Below are 22,484 nucleotides of genomic sequence, written 5' to 3'. Positions count from 1 at the left end.
CAGATACTTAGAACTTCCATCTCTTCTAGTATGTTCTTATTGCATTTTATGCAGTATAACAATGCTAGAAACAGCTGCTAAACTGTGTGTTTCCAGAGGTGTATACCTTTCTATGAACACCTGTTATACTTGTCTTAGCTTGATGTGTGAACTGCGTTTCAACTAGATCCTTGGTACATTTAACTTGAATAATTTTCCCATGTATCCTGAAACGCCTTTAAAAGTTTTAAATATTAATAAGCTTTATGGAAAAGCATGTTAACCTAAGGAGTGAGTGTCCTTAGTTAAAGAAGTTACGACTTTTAAATATTTATCATCCACCCTAAAGTTCTACTTTTCATTTCAAAAAATATGATTTGTTCTTTTCTCAATGTATTTCAACAGGAACTCTCTATCTGAATTAGCCTAATGAATAAGGAGCCTCCTGCTAACTGCCTAGAAGATGCACACAAAACACTTGAGTGAGTCATTGCCTACTGATTCAGTAGCTGTGATTCCACATAACTGAGAGTAGCGTAGTGTCCTCTAAAACCAACAATGTCATCATCAATTCATCAGAAACACAGCTGTGAACTTTGGCTGTTTTTTTTACCAAAGCAACCGGGCAAAAACATTCCAATGTGCAGTAAGGAAAGTTCCAAGCAACTGGGGTGCACAGCGCTTTGTGTTTAAGCCATTGACCTCGTAATGTGATCACACAGACTTTTTGTAAATTAATCTTTCAGATCTTATGAGTGACACGTGAACTTTGACTTCATGGGCAAAAGACAGACTCCAGCTCCAGTAGAGTCACCTGTATCCCCAATGCATGATAAATTTACATAACTTTCTTTTGAAAAACACGAGTCTTTTGGTGCTTTCATGTCTTTTACAAGGGGGAATACTAGCCTTTTTTACCTTTTTGTGCAGTGATGTACATCACCAAGTATAAATGGGATTGTCCCAAGCTTCACTTAAAAATATATTTTAGCTATTCCTATAGCAATTATATGTTTCAAACTGCAAAACACTGTATTTTCTGTGAGCTACATGCAGCTGTACCATTTTACATTTTGGTAGTTTGTTTGTTGTTACTAGAATTGTATTAATTTCCCTAAAAGTAAAATTTCTTAGAATCTGTGTTTACACAGCTGTTTTGAATTACATTTTATATATGAGCATGTTCTGCAGAAAACGGGTGAAAAATTCAAACAGTAAAATGTTCCTACATCATCAAGACATTATTTTTTAAACTGTGAGTCTTTTTACTCTAAAGCCTTTAGATTTCTACATAAGCATAATTATTTTTTGTCCCTGGTGCAGGAAAGCGGTATGCTTATGCTTAATAAATGCTGTTTGTCCTGTACATCTGTCACTTGGCTTGTGTCATTCTCTTTGGTGATGAGAAGTAAATACAGGAGCCTACCCAGGGTGGTTGTGTGACCTGTCAAATGCAATTGTTGCTTCTAGTTACAAACACGTAAGCGTCTCTTATTGACCAGGCATGGATTTACCAGGAAATGAGTAAGTGGAGGGAAGGAAACCTGTGTACTACAACATTGTGTTATGTACCTATTGGCCCGCAACTTCCATAGTCAAATCAACCTACTGTCTCTGTAAATTGAGTAAAGGCTTTCTTGCTTTTTATCCATGTGCAGATACCTGTGCTTCTGATTACGTGAACCAGAATAGTAACAACAAGGAACTGCAACATTTTGAATGCATGTACTTTTCTATATGTCTTTGTTCTAGGACATGAGAGAGGATCTGTGACTGAGAAGAAGAACAACAGAAGATGCTGAAAAGGGTTTTTATTTCTAAGGCCTAGGGAATCAAAAACTATTAGAGACTTAGTGGCAGAAGGTAACTGTGAGGTTTTTCCTTGTTGCCCCAGAAAAAAAAGGAGGTTGGCTGTCCTACCTGGTCGTATAATGTTTATGCTGTTTCTAGTTTGGCAAGGACATAAAATACATGGATTTTGGTTATCATAATGTAGGAAATTTATCATGCCAAGAGGAATACAGTTATTGGTACTATTGCACATTTACTATAGGTGTGAGACAAGTCTGAGGAAAAACTGTTGTTTAATAAACAACCAAAACTAAGATTTACTTTAACAACTAGACCTTCTGAAGAGGGACCTTTGTAGTTAGACAAAAAATTAATAATATTATCATTTTGCCATTCTAATTTAAAAAAAACAACAAACAGCTCTCAAACATTAGGTAATAATAATAGATTAGCACTTGTTTTATCTCAGTCTTAGCTCTTTTATTGTTATGTGGTAAATGTAAATTTTCTGGTGATGTATATTTGAATGTTTCAAGGTTTAACTCCTGTTCTTGTACTTACTGAAAGGATCCGCCCACCACTTCCTCAAAATCAAGAACGGGTGCAGGCAGGCTTGAAACTCCAAGTAAAATGTTTTCCCTGGGGCAATATTGTTCATCACATTCTTCCTAAAGGCTTTTGGGTTTTCGTTTTGAATGGAAATAGAAGAGCCAGATGCAGGTATCTCATTTCAAAATACCCTTCCATTCTTTAGAGAAGAAAACAATTCCTCATTATTCTCTTACTTTTTTAAAAATGTTTTTTTCATAAAATATATGCCCACATTGACAAGTACAGCTGCAACCTGGTGTTCCCTGTAGAAACTTTGCACTTGCCTTGTTGCAACAAGCCCCATCAAACAGAAAAGACAATCACGTTCTTTATCTTTCTCTGACCTCCGATAAGCAGAGACTGAGGTGTGGCAAAACTATCCCTACCCTTACTCATTTATCTGTACTCACATACAGTGATTTTCTCTAAAAGCCAATGACAATTTCATATATTTCAGACGGGATGTTCCTTAGTGAGTGTAATTCTTCATGCTGTGACTTGAAAGCGTCAGAAACATTTCATGACCAGTAAATGGGAACTTGATTTTTTTCTTTTTTAAAGACACTTAGTAGTCCTGCCATTGTGAGGTAGGATTCTGTATTTACTGTACAATTGTACACTGTACAACTGTAACAATTAAAAGATCAAAACAAGAAGAAATTACAGTTTCAGATGTACTCGACCTGGTATTTTTGGAGAGGTGTCCTGGCTCTCAGTGTTTAAGTGCTTGCATTTGCCAATACATGGCAATACTGCACGTGCTTTTATTGAGCTTGCGGGATGAACTACATCAACAAGACGATGAAAGCTAAGCCAGTGTGATACATTATGGGTCTTGTTATTTAAAACTACGTGTCTTTACAATTCTGTACTTCAACATATTTCTCGAGACAAGTTTCTGAAAAGTAGTGTCTCCTATACCTTTTTCTAATCCTCTGTGATTTACCAAGTTTCTGTTGTAATATTGATCTCTACTTCTTCCCACGTATTATCTTTGTGCTTAGTATCCTTTGAATTGCGTTGTCAGAAAGAGTTCAGTTTTGAAACAGTAATTTGTAAGCAAAATTCTAAGTGTTCTTTTCTTTAGATTTTAGCTGGGTTGAATTACAATCTGAGGTGCCAGCATCTCTCTGCCGACTGCGAGGACCTGGGGGAACTACAGTTAACAATAGCACTTGGCTGAGACTCTTGAATTCGGTGGCATGAATGTGAAACATAGAGGAATGCTATCATCTGTATTTAATGCAGAGTCAAAAATTCTGTAACAAATTCACGTTTATAGAAGAAACTGCATGCTTTTTTCCTTAACTTGGATAATAGAGATTGCATACTACCTGTATTACTTCACTAGAGAACACTGCAGGTTTCTATATCTTGTTATTCTGCATGCAGCAGAACTTCCTTCATATCATACTTCCGCTATTGGGAGAGAATATTTCCGTCTCCAAAATATATAGCGCAGGTCAGGTTTACCATATACATATATATGTTATATAGAAAAAGTCAATATTCAGAGGTGTCTGCTGCTATTGATACACAGGGACAATTAAGAAGAGTCACTTTAAAAGATACCCCTAAAGAATATCAGGAAATTTGGTCTGTACTTCTAGAATACATAAACTATTATTTTGTTCTTTTTTAAGCTTCTGTCTGTGGTTGCTTTTGATGAGTCTTTATGGCTTACTGCTGCTTAGGATGGCCCTTCTTGTTTTTAGTGAGACTAAACTACACCTGACTACATAGGTCACCTAAATCATGCGTTTGTGGCTTCCCTGTTTTCCTTCTTATCGGGTGGAGGCATTTTGTTAGGTTTTTTGGTGTTTTAGCACTTGCAGTGAAGTTTGTTATGTTAGAAACAAATCTCCATGCCCTTAGTTTTATTGCTATTTATATTTTCTGTTCCCCTAATAGATTATAGACCTGTAAGTATTCTTAAAATCTCAAGATAGTTTGTTGCAGTTTTAAAATTGCCATAAGAAAATACTGTGGCACCATTATGCTTCACGGTATCTATTTCTTGGAAAAATAAAAGCCGACATGACCAAAAAAAGGAAAATAAATGGGTTTTTGTAACAGAAAACAGCTGCAACCACATCAAGGCATTTTTGTCTACTCTACTGGCTTTGCTGAAAATTAAAGCCACAGCTTAATAATATTCAAGGAAGATATTTCTATGGAATGCAATCTGTTAAATGCTTAATAACAAACAGTTACAAACACAAAATGGGATGTTTAGGAAACTGTTTTTGAATGTTAAATAGCCTAGATTGGAGAAGTTCTGCTTCTTCAGTAGAGACTAGAAAACGAAAGTCTTATTCAGAATGATGAATTGTAAATACCAGTTCAGGAATTTCTGTCTTAAGTTCTCGCACACATTCAGTGTGTTCAATTAAAACCAGCTTGCTTTCTACCCTAAGAATACTTGAAAGTGTATGAAATCAAGTGCTCTAAAAACAGGGAACTATCCATTTCTTGAGAAAGATTTTAGAAATGAGAGAAAAAATTATACAGTGACTTATAGTACAATGCTTAGTTTTTTTCTATCTACCAATGCAGTAGATTAGATGAGCTAAACATTGAACTAATCTGAAGTTAGAAGAGCTGAATTATTGCAAAACATCTGTGGAGAACCTTGGAGTAGATGGATTTTAAATTCAAAGTTATTTAAATCAGAGAGCTTTAACATACTTTAGTATTTAAATCCAGGGGCGGTTACATCATGATTTATGCAGCTTTAAAAATTCTTAAACTTTTAAATTATTTTTTAATAAAGAATTGACAGTTGACTCTTATTGTTTAGTGACTACTAGGATGTGTTGATTTTTATTGAATATGTCCATTACATTAAGTCAGTACCTCTTTGCTCCAGCCAGGAGAATATACTCTATGCACATTTAATTGCACAGTTTAATATATGTTTACTTAGAATTGTATTTCTTACCTTTTCTTCTATTAAAGATAAGGAATAAAATTTCTTCCTTTGTTGATTCCTGCTTGCTACAAATTTGTGCCCTTTATTGTTGATTTATTCTTACTCTTTATTTGTTTTTGTATTTAGGTATTATATACAATATATTCGGAATTTCCTTTGATATTCCTTTGTCAAGCATTTGCTTTGTTGTGTAAAACCTACTATTCATAAGTTAATTGGGTAATAAAATATATGAGTTTTTGTAACAGTTTTGTAAACAATAAATCAAAACTCAGTTAGCTTTCCTTTATAACATGATGTATAAGTCTTATGGTATATTAGCTCCAAAAATGACAGAAAAAGCCAGCATACTAATGGAAACACAAATTTTAATGAGTTATATTTCAGATTTTAACTGTCTAGGTTTGAATCCAATACTGTTTAGGATCTAAAGGTTACAAAGCCATATTTAGTTCAGGTAATGAAAATGGAGCTTCAAAGTCATAATCTTCCTCTAATACAGTTATAGGCAATTGAGAAAAATAATTATGTAATCTTAAATTACTTTAAAAATAGTAATTTTTTATTAATAAATACATGTCTGGTAGGAATCTTAGAAACTTTAAACCTGTGTGACATTTTCAAATTTTGTTTCCTAAAGTTACCTTCTTAAAACTTTGGTGACGACATACAAATTTAGATTTTTATGTCAATGGGTGAAATCTTCATTGCTAATATTCAGGCACCTAGAAAATGATATAGAACCTGTAGATCAAAAGCTACATTGAAATGAAGCTAAAATTAAAAGTAAGCTCCAGAAAATGAAGGGTAAAAAGTATGACTTGTAGCAATTCAGAAATAAAGCTTGTGGGATCTTTAAAAGTTATAAAATTATTTCCATATGCTTCCAAGAATAAATTCACACTTTGAGCCCCCGAAACCTCCTCTTTATATTCTGGTGTAGTACCATGCAAACACTGCAGCTGTGAGTAACGTAGCCTAGTGTCCATGGTATCAAATGAGAAGAAAATTATTGTAAAAGATATTTTCTCTTCCTTGGGTTTTTTCTACTTTTGTCACCTCTGGCAACCAGTTGCTTTCTCTTTCTAAATTCTACAGGGTGTGGCATAGATGATGAACCACAGTTTTTTCATTATTTGCACATTCACACCACAAAAAATTGAGTGGATTTTTTTCGAGAAGGATAAAATTAAACCAAGTAGTATGCCCCTTTGTAATGACTAAAATATGCATATTTAAATTAGTTTTGCCAGCAAGAACTTGTCATAATTATTTTTACTTGTATAACCTGTAGGCTATCTTAAAAATCACGAAGGAATGAACTGCTGCAATTCCTATGTCTCTTCTTCACAATTTTCACCTACTTATCTTTGTGTCTCTTGCTACTCTAAATAAGAGTAAAGTTGTGTAAACTCATGTCCCCCTTTTGATGTCTGTTAAGATTTCACTTCGTCAGAGAAAGGGGAAAAATCCTGTAGGGTATTTTATTTCTGATTTATTAATGAAGTTCATTTTTTCTTTTGAATTTTTATACTATTTTAAAATTTATTTTTTAATGGAGATTTTATATGGTTCCCTGAAACTTAATGGCTTTGATGTTGTGGTTCTGATGGCTCATGATGTCACAAGCTGAATTTTCTTTTCAGACAAGGTGTTACCAGGTGCCCACTAATCTCCTCTTTTTTTTTTTTTCTGCTGTTCCTGTTTTCTTGCCTAAATATTTCTGTATTTCTGTCCTTTCTGCTTTCTGTTTCTTAGCAGCAGCAGCTACAGAAAATTGACTACCAGACCTTTTCATTCTGCCCTTAAACAAACAGAAACAGTGGAAAAATTTAGAGAAGGGAAAATGTAACTAACAGAAGGAAAGAAAGCCGAAGGAGGAAAAGAGCAAAAGCAGGAGAGTTTCTCCTATTGCTCAGGAATCCTATTCGTTCTTAAAGATTTCTGTCTTCCCTGAAACAGTACAGAATTCCCCAAACCCACCCAAATTATACATAAGCACCAGACCACCAGTTGGTGAATCATGATGGTAGCACAAGGAGCTCTTAATTTCTGAATCCATTATTTAGTTTCCAGTCTTAATTTTTAACACTATCAAATCAAGACACATTGTTGTCCTCACCAGAAACATGCTCACTGAGTTGTAAGCATGTTTTTGATCTACTCCAGTTACCATTTTCTCTCATTACATTCTGAAATAACTCTTCTGAAATAGCCTTACGGAGGAAAGATTAACCTTTTTCTTTTACAATCTTTAAGCTCTTTCTTGTAACGCATTGTTTTTAAAATGAACAAGCAAGCACTAAAATTCGTAACATGACGTGTGGGATGCTTAAGAATTTCTTTGTAGAAGTGGAAGTACTCTGTACTGTTTCTGGCTGGGATGGAGTTAGTTTTCTTCATAGCAGCTGGTATGGTGCTGTGTTTTGGATTTGTGACCAAAACAATGCTGATAACACCCCCATGTTTTAGGTGTTGCTGAGCAGTATTTGCATGGCATCAATCCCTTCTCTGTTTCTCGCTCTGCCCCCAAAGTGAATACACTGGGGATGCACAATAGGTGGGGAGGGGATACGAGGCAGATGACCCAAAGAGATATTCCATGCCATATAATGTCGTGCACAGCAACAAAAAGGGAAAAAAGAAGGTCCTACAAAGTTACCCATCTTTTGCTCAGGAGCTGGCTGGGCATTGGTCTGTCCATGGGAGATGCTGAGTGATTGCCTTTGCATCACATGTTTTGATTTCTTTCTGTCTTCCTTCTCTTCTCCTGTACTTTTTCAACAAGTTTTATCTTGATCCACAAGTTCTATTGCTTTTACTCTTCCTTTCCTCTTGGGTGGGGAGGGTGAGCAAGCAGCTGTGTGGTGCTTAGCTGCCTACTGGGGTTAACCCACAACAGTCTCACAAGGACATGTTCCCATAATTTAGATTAGTTTACAAGTTACGGACACCAATCCTGACTTCTGTGGTGCAAAAGAACTTTGGGCTTTTAGCATTTCTGGAAACTGGGAGAAGTTCTTCCACAATGCCATGATGTGTCTGGTTTTGTGTGCAGCATATTAATAATATTCCACAGTAGCACTGACCAGTACTGTTCATAGACAAGAGCACAGTGCTTTGGTGTGATGCATAGAGGTGAGACCCTGGAGCTGATGGTGCACGTTGAGTTGAGTAGTGTGGAGATACAAGGCAGGGATTGCCTTTTCAAAGCAGAACAGAGCTGTTTGTTTGAGAAACTATTAACAAGTCATGAAATAACTAAAACTTACAAAACCTTCCTGTGCCGATATGTCAAAAGTCTGAATATTGTCTCAATAGATCCGTGTACTCTTAAAATGGAGTATTTTTATCAGGATGAGAGCAGTTACTTTAGAATTCACTGTTGCAGCCCTACACATCAGTAAAAATGTAAGTAAATAAGAGTATCATAGTAAATTGTTTCAGGCAAATAAAGTATCATAAGAACTGTTGATTGTAATATTTTCAGATTAAGCAACAAAACGTACATCTTTATAGACATGCCAGCTACACAAGTCCTTAAATAGTCCTGGCTTTCTAGCACTTACTCATTTACTGTGTGTCATTTTATGAGTATTTACTATAATTAGAAATAATCCTGGCATATTAGCTTCCTCCCCATGCTAAAATCTGATAAGGCCTTTCAGTGTTAGTCTGTTCCTGTGACTGGAAAACAAGCCTAAAGCTTTGAACTCGCAAGCCAGTAGTCACAGCAGGTCCGTCCACAGCAATCTACAAGTTTGCATTCCTACCACATGCAGTAAGGTTTTCTCTATAGACCCGTGTCACCAAGGAATTCAGCAAGGAACAAGAAATCTTCAGTCAGAGAAGGGCGACAAGTGTGTGAAAAACTAGCCACATATAAACAGTAAAGGTCATTAGCAGGCTCCTAAACTCCTGGCTAGAAATTAGTTTTTTGGATCATTAACGGTAAAAAGCCTAGGAAATGAATAGGACTCAGTGTCCTATTAAAAATTAGCCAGAACAATTAAAAGGTTTTCCAATTTCTAACGGGAACCAGACCTAATAGCTCATTTTCCCTTGTCTAGTGTGCTGTTTCTGCATTTTGAATTACATTAATTTTATGTCCTTGTATTTTTAAAGAAATATCTTGAAGTAATTTTTCTGTATAGGAGTTGTAAATTATTTACAGTGAGGGCAGTGAAACCTTGGGAGAAGGAGAATCTAGTGTCTCCCTAAGACTGTGTTACTGATTCCAAGTCTCTAAACTATTACAGTTAGCTGTGACAGGATTTCTTCTGGTGTGGGCAAATGTATACTTTGCAAACTCTCAATGCAGTTGCTGTATTATGCGATCCCACGAGTTAAAATGCTCATTTGGTTGCAAATGCACAGCCTTTTTCGTGTGAGGTGTCTCTCCTTAGGGTATTACATGTTTCCCTAAACTCAGTTTTCTGATTTCAACAGCAGCCTTTCTGCTTTCATTTCAATGTAAGTTTCTTGCTGCGGAGTGGATGACTTATGGCTATTTAAGAGCTATCTTGTCCTCTACTGTATATTTTTCCTTAACCCTAAAATGATTTTGGCACAAGAAAATTGGGAACAATGAGCCTTTAGTTTTTTAAAATGTAATTTTTCGAGAGATATGTTAAACACTTTCACTTTCCTTATTTTTCTGTTCTTGCAAACGTGTGTTACAAAACAATCCAAAGGGAGGAAGAGATAAATAAAGAACAAAAATAAGTAATTTTTTACACTGTCTGCTTTGCCCGCAGGCCTGCCATTCTGGAGGAAAAGAAGCCCACAAGTCACCAAACTTTTTCGCTCTGTAGCTGTTACACTCATGTCCCTCCCCACTCGCCTTAGGGTCTAAAGCTCTCCACCTAACCCTCTGGTAATAATCAAGATAATCTATGAACTAATGGTCAATACAACTCTCATGATTTTCCTGAAAGGAAAAAAAAAGAAAAAAAAAATTTGGACAAGGAAAAGTAGATTGCAGATAAATGGGGTGGGGATGGGGAGAATGAAAGGACAGGACAACATGATCTTCCTCACTATGTTCATTTTGTACTCAGCCAGTCATTTACACCAGACGCAGAATTCCTTTCTGCAGTGAGTGAATTGCCCTGTCATTAACATAAAATTAGCTCCAAATGATCTTGGCCAAGAGCTTTGAAATACGTTAGTATAGAACCACACACTCAAAAACATGTGGGACTCCAATGCGAGCTTCCAGATGTGAGAATCTTCTGTGGTACAAATATAGTTATGTTTACGCAGCATAATATTCTTCTCTGTGGATATACCTTAGATGCAGCTGTGCTTCCAGTAGTGGTATAACTGTGTTACTGTGGTGCTCTGCCTGGGTGACTGCATCTTGTTTCTTATAGTGAGTCCATTCTAATAACAACTACTTGTAAACAGACATGGTCCTGCAAATTAAAATACTCCTTCAAGAAAAGTAAGGAATTCAGCATAGGCTGGTCGATTAGATTGAGAGTGAAAATTAAAAAAATTCTGTGTTTTGTTTTGGATTTGTCATGTGCTTTACTACTAATTGGTTTTCCCCGTCTGACTTATTTTTCATCAGTGAGTACTTTCTCCACTATGATTAAAATTTAAAAGCCTGAGAAAAGTTTGAAGAGGTCATAATTTTTTCCTTGTTATCTAAATAAGTGCTTATGGTTGTGGTTTGGTTTCAGTTATATTATCAGAAGTACGTTGATTGATACTAAGATTAGCTGAATCTCAATTATTTCCTGATTTTACGTTCATCTAAATAAAGCTCTCTACACATAATGATAGTGTGTTGATGCTCTTTTTTTTTGTTTTGTTTTGGTTTTTTTTTTTTTGTTTTGGTTTTTTTGTTTGTTTTTTGGTTGGTTGGGGGTTTTTTGTTTGGTTGTGGTTTTTTTGTTTGGTTGGGTTTTTTTTGCTTAAAAGCCCTTAACATCTGAATTTCTTTAAGGCAGTTTTCTTCTTTTGTATGTGTAGGAAGTGAACTCAAAATGTCTTTGGGAAGAAAATTGGTCTGTACAGGAAAACACCAGTGGGTTGAATAAATCTATAAAACTGAGTTTAAGTATGTCAGCTAGTGCCTGAACTGTAAAGTAATCAGTCTATAGTGGTGGTTATTAGCTATTGGTGATGTTTGAACATGTAAATACAGAATGGTGACCGAAAGTAACCTAAAATGTCTTTCTCCTTCATTCATAGTGTCACCTTGTAATTTTTAGTAGGCACGAGTTTTACAAAGAAATACTGTTTCCTTCCTGACTGAAAACTGTCCCTTTTCGTGAACATGAATAATTAGTTTTCAGGTGTGATCCACACACCCTGTGCTACTTACGCTGTGATCTCATCATGTCATATGCAGCAAACAGGGTCATATCACTCCTGTAGTTGGATAAGAGACCTTCAGAGAAAAAAATCAGCTAGACATCCGATATTGATCTTACCTCTGAAATGACAGGAGCTCCACGCTCTAGCACAATATAAAGTAATCTCTGTTATAGTCATTACACAGTGAATAAAATTGTTGTTTGACATAAATCACTGCAGCCTTAGGGAGTTCACCAGATTGTCAACTGATCCTTTGCCTCTGGAGGTTGGGTTAAACTGAGGTTTTGGTTGTAGAAAGCATCTTTTTCCATTAAATGTCACATAGTATCTGTAATTTTTATAATATATATTATTATATCTTCTATATCTCATATTTCATGGGCAAATGTATTATGCATATCTAAAATATGTCCTGTACTTTTCATTATAATCTTCAAGTTGTCAGGGAGTATTGTGCTTCTCTATTACCAAGGAGCATTAAGGATTGTAAAGGCTAGAAGTAACTTCCCAATGCAAACCTCTCTAAGCAAAATATCCTTTGCTATTCTTCACCATTACCAGCTAATATCAGTCATTATGTTTAATATAAAATTTTAAGAAATGTCCAGTAAAGGAAACGTGCATGATAAAAATGATGGGAGTGTTCCACTTTCTGAATAAGAAGTTGACCGAAAAGTGACATCTGTGAGCTATCCAAGCAGTGACAGCGTGTAGAAAGCAGCAGAACTGGTGTACAGAAGATGATAGGGCTTTCTTCTGTCACATGCCATGGGACATACTTGAAGTGGTAGGTCCTTTAGAAGAGTAACTGTTGTGCTTTTTGTCACATGGTAGAGAGAGGCTGTGTTGCATTTCTACAGTGAGCACCTGGGAATACTTCAGTCAATATGTGACAATCTTGGTGGGCTGGTGCTGTCCAAAACCATTTTTGACCCCAGTTGCATCGCCCCAACAGCTGAAAGTCTTTTAGCAACGCGCTCTTTTGCTTTCCATAACTACAGTCTTAAAGTGTGTGTGTGTCCATATGTGTACACAACAAACCAAGATATATGAAAAAGTATGTGCTTTGGCAGTTAAAAAACAGTGATATCTAGTGGAAGACTATGCAAAATTAAAAGCCTCTCGGTGCCTTGTGAACATCAGACTTCTTTCCTAACTTTCAGCATCTAATCTATCTAGAACCTAGTGAAGATATGACATAAATGATGTAATTATCTGAATGTATATTTAAATTCAGTTTGAATTGAAAAACATTGATATCAGTTTAAGAGTTCTGCCAGTGCTTTTGTATTTCTTGAACTGTTTTATGGCGCTGCTTTTCATTAATTATATTTTGACAGAAGAAATTCTTGCCCTTTTTTTTTTTTCAGACTGACAAACAAATGGGCCTCTCTGAAGAGCAGCTTAAGACCCTTCTGGAAGAATGTATGCAGCCTCAGAGAACAATAAGCAACGTTACCATGCCAAAGTCTCAGGAATCTCTTTCTTGTGGATTAAGTCCCCCTTGTTACACAAGTCAAGACTCCACTCTTCACTCCACATCTACTCTTTCCAAAATGTTAGTTGAAGACCATATTGTAGGGATGTTAACGGCTGAGGAAAAGGCTGGACTCGAAGACAAAAGCTTATGTGTTAATGCAGAGAGTGAAATCCCTGGCTACTATATCAGCAAAGCACTGGCTGGTAGTCACTTATCAAAGGATTCACTGGCCCAAACAGAGGAACCTGATGACCTAGAAGGTTTACAGAAGATGGGAGATAAGAGTATTACTGAAGGTTACTTTATGTCAAGAGCACTCAACACAAAAAGGTTGAAGAAACCTTCTTTCTTGGGTGAACCATTATATTGCATCAGCATGAACAATGAGCCATCCACAGAGGCTGACATTCTCAGCATACCACTGCAAACCAAAGGAGGTGAGACTCTTAACAACCCTTCAGAATAGGCTTTTGATTATGATGAAAAAAACCAAGCAGGTTCTCACCAAAGGTATGCACCAATACACACAGATTATTATGGTGGGGCAAAGATGTACTTTTATAAAACATAAAACTGTGCCAAAAATAATACACACAAAATAACAGAATGTTTATTAAAATTCTTGCCCTGACATAATTGACTATAAGACTAGGATTCTTATGAAATATAATATTGATGTTGATTAATTCTGTCAACTGGAAAACAGAGTTGACAACACATATGGATTATCTTTTTGATAGTAGAAAGTCATGTTTGCTGTTCTGTGGAAAGCAAATATTCTCCCAGTAGTTGGTATAACAATTCACACAAAAATCCAAGTGTTTCTTGAATGTTTTTAATAAGGTAAACTCAGTAGTACAGAAACAAACACTACCTAACTGTATTTGAAATAATAAATTGCTTTCAGGGAACACAAATTTACACATAGAAGATAACAAAATGAATAAATACTGCATACTTTCCGTAAATTACGTTTATTTCAGTAAAAGAAAGAATAGAGTTTAACCAGCAAAAAATTAAATTCACCCGATCTGGTATTATAAAAATATTTATTATTTACTTTAATGCAATTATATAGTGATATTGTAATCTAAATCCACACTTTTTTTTCTGGAAAACAAACTGTTCGAATCAACCAGATTTTAGGCAGGTACACCGACATCTTTCATTTCTTTCATAAAAGTTGTGACAGTATGAAGTTGTTTGTGATTAAAGTGCTATAGTTTAATTCTCTTAGAAATCTATGAATTTTGCTAGGTTTGTCAAGGTAAATCTTTGTTATACTGGTAATCTGTTCTGAATTTGTTCACATTCAGTGGTAATTTAGAACATCGTAATGCCTCTTAACTGTGTTATCATTTCTTAATTATGATCACAGCTGTTTCTTTGATTGTTAGTACTTAACCTTTCTACAGTGAAGGGAATGTTAATATTTTTTAAAGTGGTTCTTTTGGGACAACAGTTCCACCTATCAGAAAGCATGAAGGTTTGTTATTGATGTTTTTACACTGCCAGACAAACTTGGTATCCAGACTCACCTGCTACATTTGCCCGTTATGAGATTTAGGCCATAGCTGCAATAGGAATAAAACAGAAATACAATACAGGTAGCAAAGGTTGGGGTTTGGTTGTTGGTTTTTTTTGGTAGGTTAGTTTTCCGCTAACTTCACGTGCCAGCTTTGCTCTTCATGTAGATGCAAGCATCAGAAGAGTGGAGCAAGGGAAGAAGGAAGTGGTCTGCCCCAGCGGAGAGTGGGGTGGCACCGGTGGTGATGCAATAGGGTGTTACGATTATCTATTTTCAGTAGAGGCTGACTGACGTTCAACCATATAGACCTCAAATCTGTATGGTTAATGTATGGTTAATAAACATCTTGGTGTTATGGTCATTTTGCTTACCATTTTTTTGGGGTGGTGGTGGTGGAAGTGTTCTGAATTTTCAGAATCTCTAAATATTTTCATTTTTACTAAAAACCTAAAAAAAACCCTAAGAATATCATTACAGATATTGTCAGGCTTTGAGTCTTTGTGTCAGTGTCTCTTTTTAAAAAATGGTCTGAACAGGTAATCTTTAGGCACAATAAAAGTAAGTGCAAAATAAAACCCACTTCAGAGGTTTGTAATTGTTTTTACATTAGTGCCAAATATTTTGCAGTTATCCATAAGTTTAAATTCATTATATTCAGATTTATTGTATTCCATTAGTATTACTCTAATGCTGAAACATACATCCCAAATTAGCATTTAAATAGATAGCAATCCGTTCTTATTATTTTTGTCAATGTACAGCTTATGAGACAGTGTACAGCATAACCAGAAAACCCTGATACCTTTCCATGGGATTTGTTTCCCACAAAGGTGACTCAGTTTTACCTTAAGCAATAATTCCTGGCCATAAGCAAAAGGTTGTGATTTTTATCAAATTTGTGAAGTTGCCTAATGTGTTCTATTGGTAAGCTTATTGTTAGTTCAGACATGATTAGATGTGCTAATTGCATGGAGGAATAGGGATCCCAGTGGAGTCCAGTTTAAGGCAAATACATCTGCAGATGAAGGTGTCAGGCATATTTTTATTTTTAAGAGACACTTACATAGTTGAGCTTTGTTATGGTCTTAATATTAAAGGACATTTAAATATATATACGTAAACTTCTGTACACAGTTTGATTTTCTGGCCTGCTACACAGCGTTTAAGCTCTGTGTAGTGCTGTGTAAGCAAACAAAACTCTGTTTGTGTGAAACTGGTTTAGCAGAATTTCGGTTTTGCAGCCATTATGGTACTGTAGTCTGTGATATAGATTTACTATAATACGTTATTTAAGGAAAGCATAATTATCAACATCATTCATATATATCTATTTGTATATATATATTTGAAGGTAACTCACGTGCCTTCAGAGATAAGTAATTCCTGCTTCTTGAAAGAAACAGTAATTAGCATCGGGGTCATATGCATGTAAATATAGGTAATGTTTGCGGAGATAAACAGAAGCCAGACTTACCCACATATACATATGAAAATCTTCCTATTTCTCAGTTGTATGAGCCAACTGGTAATTACTTCCAGCTCTTTTTTTTTGTTTGGCTATATTAAGTTTTAAGTAGAAATTGTATCATAAACCGTGGTTGCTTTCTCCTCTTGCAAATAATATTGTGCTTGCAGCAGTTCAGCGTATGATTCTTTTCTTTTTTACAGATGATATGAAGATTGAAGGTTGAGGGAAGATTGATTATATGCTTCTTCACACAATGTTTTTTCTAAAGGTGTGGTTTTCAGACACTCTGAAGGGAATGAGTTATCATCATTGAAAAGTTTACATGAGGTGCTTTATGCTTAAGAGATAATTATTATTATCATTTTCATATATTGTTGCAATTCGATTTCAAAATAAACTCTTGCACTTCATTGAGTTTCCTGGGAGTATTCTATCTAAAAAATAAATGTACATTCTCATTTCTGTAGCTGTGTGTCTGATAGAAGTGTGTGTCTTTGCTCATGAAATATACAAAATACCACTGGCAAAGCTCTGTTTCTACTAATGAGACGTTATTAGAATGGATATGGAACGTATATAATAATTTTATCTTTCCTCCTTTACACACAATCTACTTTTTTCATGTAGTTAACTAAAACCTGGCCTCCGTTACCCCAGCACAGTTTGCTGGAGCTTGCAGCCTGACTTGGTGAGCCCTGACTCGGTGAAGGACCCAAATACGTCCCTCGGTCTTCTGCCCCAGGGCTGTCTGCTGGACTCCTGCTTTGATTGAAGGTAAAGACTCGCACAAGTCCTCTGCTGGATCAGAACACCCTCACCAGGCTGCTCAGCTGTCTCCAATTCTTGATCCTGCGCAGAGCGTAACCATAGAGCAAACAATCTTATCCTCTGCTTAGGAAGTGTAATGAAGCGATGAAAGATCGCAATCCCTCCTGAAGGCTTGGTGCGAATAAAAGTGAAGGCGTGCAGAAGTTTGCCCTAGTGGTTACTGGGTTGTGAAGCCTTATAGGAATGGCTAGCTGGGGGGAGGGGAATACAGCTGGTTTGTGTTTCAGATAATAATAAAAATTCATTACAAGTTTTTGCTTGTCTACTCTTCAACTACTGTTTCTCCTGAATTTTCTACATACATACTGAGCTAATGGTTAGTTTTTCATTTCATGCACAGTAGTGTCAGAATAAGAAGAAATTATTAAAAACACATGGTTCTCTCTTAAAGCTTTGGCTCTGTTTGGGGTTTTTTTTTGGTAGGAGAGCTATTCTAGCAAAGAAAACACAATACATTTTCCCACTGCCAGGCTCTCATTTGACACAATCTAAAAGGACAAATTATTTCACAGATGCTATACTAGCCATTTAACATTCAATAAGAAAAGACGTATGGATACAATGTTAACTACACAATGGTAGTGTTATGTTATAGGGATTACTTGAACTAATCTGCGTGTTTAAGTTAATGCACATATTGACCCAGATTTTAATTGCATTTATAGAGTTGTCAGCCTGAGTTGATGTACATTGAAGGAGCTGGGACTGTTTAGTTTGAGGAAGAGGAGGCTGAGGGGAGACCTCATCACTCTCTACAACTACTTGAAAGGACACTGTAGAGAGGTTGGTGCTGGTCTCTTCTCACAGGTAATTAGCGATAGAACAAGAGGGAATGGCTTCAAGCCGCAGCAGGGTAGGTTTAGGCTGGACATTAGGAAAAAGTTCTTCACAGAAAGAGTGGTTAGACACTGGAACAGGCTGCCCAGGGAGGTGGTGGAGTCACCATCCCTGAATGTGTTTAAGAGTCGTTTAGATGTGGTGGTAGGGGATATGGTGTAGGGGAGAACTTTGTAGAATGGAGATGATGGTTGGACTCGATGATCCCAAGGGTCTTTTCCAACCTAAATGATTCTATGATTCTACACTCCTGAGGAAGTAGTAATCGTGTGGATATAACAGAGATCAGAATCTAACTATATTTGTCACTATATTTGTGACAAGCAAGTGCTATTTATTGTTCTATTTTCTGATATTTTTACTTGTTTTGCAACAGCAATAACAAATCCATGGATATGGGGTGTTCCGCGTAGTCAAATCGCTCTGCATGGGATTGCTGTAAGCACATTTCATGGAGCTTTGCAAATCTCACCTAGGTGTATTTCTTATCTTTAAAATTTAACTCTGTGTCGTAATTTCTTTACCATAAATATAATCAAAACAATACTGACAATGGTTTTTCAATACTGACATAGGTATTTTTCGTGCCTTCATGATATTCGTGCAGGACTGTCCACTGGCTGTAATCTTTCCACAGTCCAGTTATTTTCATGTGGAATTCATGTTTCATAGAATCCTACTCAAAAACAGTGTTAAAGCGCTTGTATAGGTTTTGAAGAAAGCTAAGTTTTGTTTCAAGTTTATATGTAATGTAATATTAATGTATATTAAGAGAAATAATAATTCATTCTTACTTTTCCAGTGTATTTTGTTATCCTAAACCTCACTGTTATGAAAATGCTTTTCTTGGCACCCTCATGGAAGAGCCTGTTGCTGACTAAACCTTAAAATCTTCGTGAAGCTGTGATACAACTTTTTATTCACATCTGGCATTTTAGGGATAAGCAGGCAAGTTTGAATGACTGTTCACTTGAAGAGTATATTCCGACAGGCCTTGGGAAGTGCCGAGGACCCTGCACCAGCTGTAGTCACTGCAAACGGCAGGGACCCAGCGCTCATGAAATGCTCTTCCAAAAGTGCTCAGGGTCAGTACCCAAACTCAGCCTGTGTCAAAAATTAGCGACCTAATATTTAGCTGTGCTGCATTTCTACTGCATTATATCAAATAACAGATTCTTTGCGAAGATTTTATTTCTTGCATGATGTTGCAGGTGAAATATCAGTTCAAGCCCTCCTTTCTTTTCAGTTTTAAGTAAAACTGTAGGAAACAAAACTATTTTGTAAAGCGTTTACTGGTATGAGGTACAGAATAATGGAGATATTATGTAAAATATAGTGAGGTCATTTGCTGAAACATCACCAATATCAGGGTAAAAGGAAAGTGGAGCCCAGGAGGATTCATGAGTTTTTCTCTTTGTTTTTCCAGTGTCTCTCGGTTGTGACCTGCAATAACCCCTCCATTGAGCTCGCCACTGGAATTCCAGCTGCACTGGAATGTGGTGGCTGCTCCTCGGGGCGCGATGCAGCACTGATGATTGAGATTTTTAAATGAATTTTCATTTGCAGCCTAACTCAAGATTTAGAAACAGGTTTTCCAAAATACATACCTTGATTTATCATAAGTTGAATTTGGCAAAAAATTCTGACAACTAGCTTATTTACAGTCTTTCTTAGCTCTGTTCATCCCAAAACACAGCAGAGCACAGGAGAGTGATCTTTAAAGTTATCCTTCTGACTTCTGGGTTTTGAGATCTGTTTTATATTGAGGAATAAGAAATTTTGTGTGTGCATGTAGGTTTGTGCTGTTTTGTGCTCCTAATCTGATTGCCCACTGTGATTTTACAGCACAAGACAGATAATTTTGTTCTAAAAATTGAATATTGGTGAAAGCAACATACCCATGAAGAGAAGATTTTGGTGTGCTTGCATCTATCTGCTGAGCCATATGTGACCAGACCATTCTGCCATTGTCACCGAGACTCCTCAGGAAAATACATACAGTGCCAATGCTCAGCTGTCGATATTGATTTACTCCAGTGGGTATGTTTCACTGCTGCATGGTTTGCCCTTTTAAATTACAAACTCCATAGTGTTTCCCTCTGAAAGAGGAAAATAAGGGTGATTCACTCATTTTCATGAACCATATGTGTATATATATAAGTATATATAAACTATGTATTAAAATAATATATATCATATATGATATGTACTATAAATACATATATTTGAGTAGGATTATTTAAAGAACTATAGCCTTGATTTCAGTATACTGTAGTGGTATGAGAAGTTCAGTCCATGTTTACAGTTATTATGCAGATTTGGAGCGGTTGAGGATCTTTTCCATTTCAAAGAGAAGTGACAGACTAAATATCCTGATTTAAAAAAAAAGAAAAGATAAAGTTTGTTGGCTATAGAAAACAATGATAAAAGGAGTGAAGTTATTCTTATATGTCCAGAATTCAAGTTTAAGTAAAAGTAGTTCTATCAAGGGGTGAAAAAGCTTCCAGATCCATCATAAGAAAAAAAAAAAAAAAAAAAAAGAAAAAGAGTAAAACACCCCACAAAAATTCTCAGCCAAATGCTTTTTTCCAAGCCGGATGACGGCTGGTATCTACTTTGTGGATCTGTAGTGCATGTTTTCCCTCTCACTTCCCCAGCAGAACTCCTGCAGAGCGAGTGGACATGCTGAGCACAGAGTGAAAACAGGCTGCGCAAAAATTATCTGCTGCATAGATCAGAGAGGAAAGGGCTGCTTAAACATGTCATCAGAGTAGCAAGGACGAGTCTGGCAGAGCGAAAAACTATGCCAGTAATTCATGGGCTAGAAAGGGTGCAATTTTACCTCCCAGTCGGGGAGGGATAGGTGAGAGGCTGTTGTTTGCAGCTCAATTTCTGTAATTTCAATAATGATAAGAATTTTTATATTTTACTAAAAAACGCCATTTTCTAGATAAAATTTCAACAAACAATATGTGAATGCACCTCTTCTCTTTGTTTCACTTCTTAGAAAGGCTTCCTAACCACAGCTTTAAATGAGATCTCTCTCTTCTGCTTTTTAGGTGCAAAATCTGCTGCACTGTTTACGCTTCCAAGAGTGCCTCCTCCCCCACTTACAAAAAAAGAGCCCCACCTCTGGAATCTCACAGTTTGAAGGGTAGACACCAAAGACAAGGTGGTTTGGCAGATGCTTGGGAAGTTGTTAAATTAGGAAAGTTCTTGAAATCTAGGAAAAATAACAACTGTAATTTTTTTTCTCTCTTTCTTTCCTTCTTTCTTTTTTTTTTTTTTAAATTCTCCACAGATTTATTGAGAAATAATTGCTCTTTTATTTGTAGCTAGATTTAAAGGTCAGGAAAACTGTTTCCTTTTTAAATAGCATAGAGGCGCTTGAATACTACTAATGCTATAACCTACAGTTATCCAATTATACGTTTCATTGAGGGATTGGCTGGAATCCAGGTGCAGTGGTTAGAATAAAAGGCTCCCTGTCATTTAAGTCTATGCGAAATAGTTCACTGCTTGCAATTGGATCTGCAGTACCTTATCTATTATGCTTAAAAAAAAAAGAAAAACAAAAAACTGGAATGCTCACAGTGTGTATAATTTCTAGAGTGCTCAAGTGCATGAATAACTTTGACTTACAGGCAGGTATTCTGTATTGAGAACTTTTATTTTTCCACTTAGAAGTTTGCTATCTTGTGGAAATCCTCTTCTATGCCATTATTTTCCTATTGTTTGCTTTGTGTATTTGGTATGCATAGTTTTGGTGGGAAGGGTATTGCCAGAGGCGTTCTACCCTAATTTTACAATAACACTGAAATGGTCTCTCCGTACACATTTTGTGAGTGGAGTCATCAAGGGAGACTGACACAGTATCTAAGCAGCACTCAGTTTAGCTCTTGTATGTGTGGCCCAGGCTAGCAGTTCTTAAATTTGAAAGCAGTTGAAAAATTAAATATAAATGGTGGCTGCGCTTCCTGGGATTTGTCTAAATTTGAAAATCCAAGTTTCTCTGTGATACTTGCCTAATTTTATGGGTTTCCTATGGAAGATTTTATCTTTAAGACTTTTGCTTGCCAAACACTTTTCTCTAATGAGTTCTCTTCCTCTCTTCATAACTCTGCTTAAATATTCATACAACTTTGTTCACTTGATCTTTCTCTCTTGGAAAAGATGAGAAGAGCTAGAAATCCCCTTGTTGTTATATTAAGATGCTCTCTTCTATAATCTCAGCAATCCTTTCCAAAATGAATTTATGTTGAAAAATCAACCAATTACCATACTATGACTCCACTACAAAATCATGGCAATACCAGTAAGAAGTGCACTGTTGTCATTAAGATGCAGATCTTGTTACCGTTACCTCAGTCTTTATCTCCATAGGTTATCGATACCTACGGCTTAAACTACTACACCTCTGTAACATAGGTTTGATGCAGATGGCCACTTGAAAACTTCAGCTACTGTGTTTGCATGGACTCGGAGAAGAGCGTGGTATGGTAAGAAAACATTGCAGTCTCTGCAGCAGCACGAAACTCAGAGATTATTTATGCAAAAAAAGTTGGCCAAGTACCCAGTAACGCTAAGAGTGACATGCACTGGTTGGAACATTTACGTGTCCCACTGATAAGCCCCCAGGGAGCTGGCAACAACATATTTCCCCCAGGCTTCACCTACGGAGTTTTTGCCCGTGTGGAGTGGGGCTGTTTTCCATGCTCTTCCT

The 22,484-nt window shown here is 36.3% G+C and overlaps 1 protein-coding gene across 1 annotated transcript in view; it reads left to right on the top strand.

Moving 5' to 3' along the window:
• FSIP1 (fibrous sheath interacting protein 1) overlaps nucleotides 1-16,805 on the top strand; it is a 78,999-nt gene extending 62,194 nt beyond the window's left edge. The window contains exons 12-14 of the mRNA XM_054200296.1: nucleotides 12,991-13,537; nucleotides 16,297-16,423; nucleotides 16,724-16,805. Of these exons, the coding sequence (XP_054056271.1) occupies nucleotides 12,991-13,537; nucleotides 16,297-16,319 (570 nt within the window). The 3' untranslated portion in view covers nucleotides 16,320-16,423; nucleotides 16,724-16,805. The remainder of the gene's footprint in view (nucleotides 1-12,990; nucleotides 13,538-16,296; nucleotides 16,424-16,723) is intronic.
• Nucleotides 16,806-22,484: the final 5,679 nt, after the last annotated feature.

This window comes from Rissa tridactyla, chromosome 4, assembly GCF_028500815.1.
Source record: "Rissa tridactyla isolate bRisTri1 chromosome 4, bRisTri1.patW.cur.20221130, whole genome shotgun sequence".
In the NCBI taxonomy this organism is placed as follows: Eukaryota; Metazoa; Chordata; class Aves; order Charadriiformes; family Laridae; genus Rissa; species Rissa tridactyla.
Note: the sequence above shows the minus strand (reverse complement) of the source record. Positions and strands in the feature narration are given on the sequence as shown.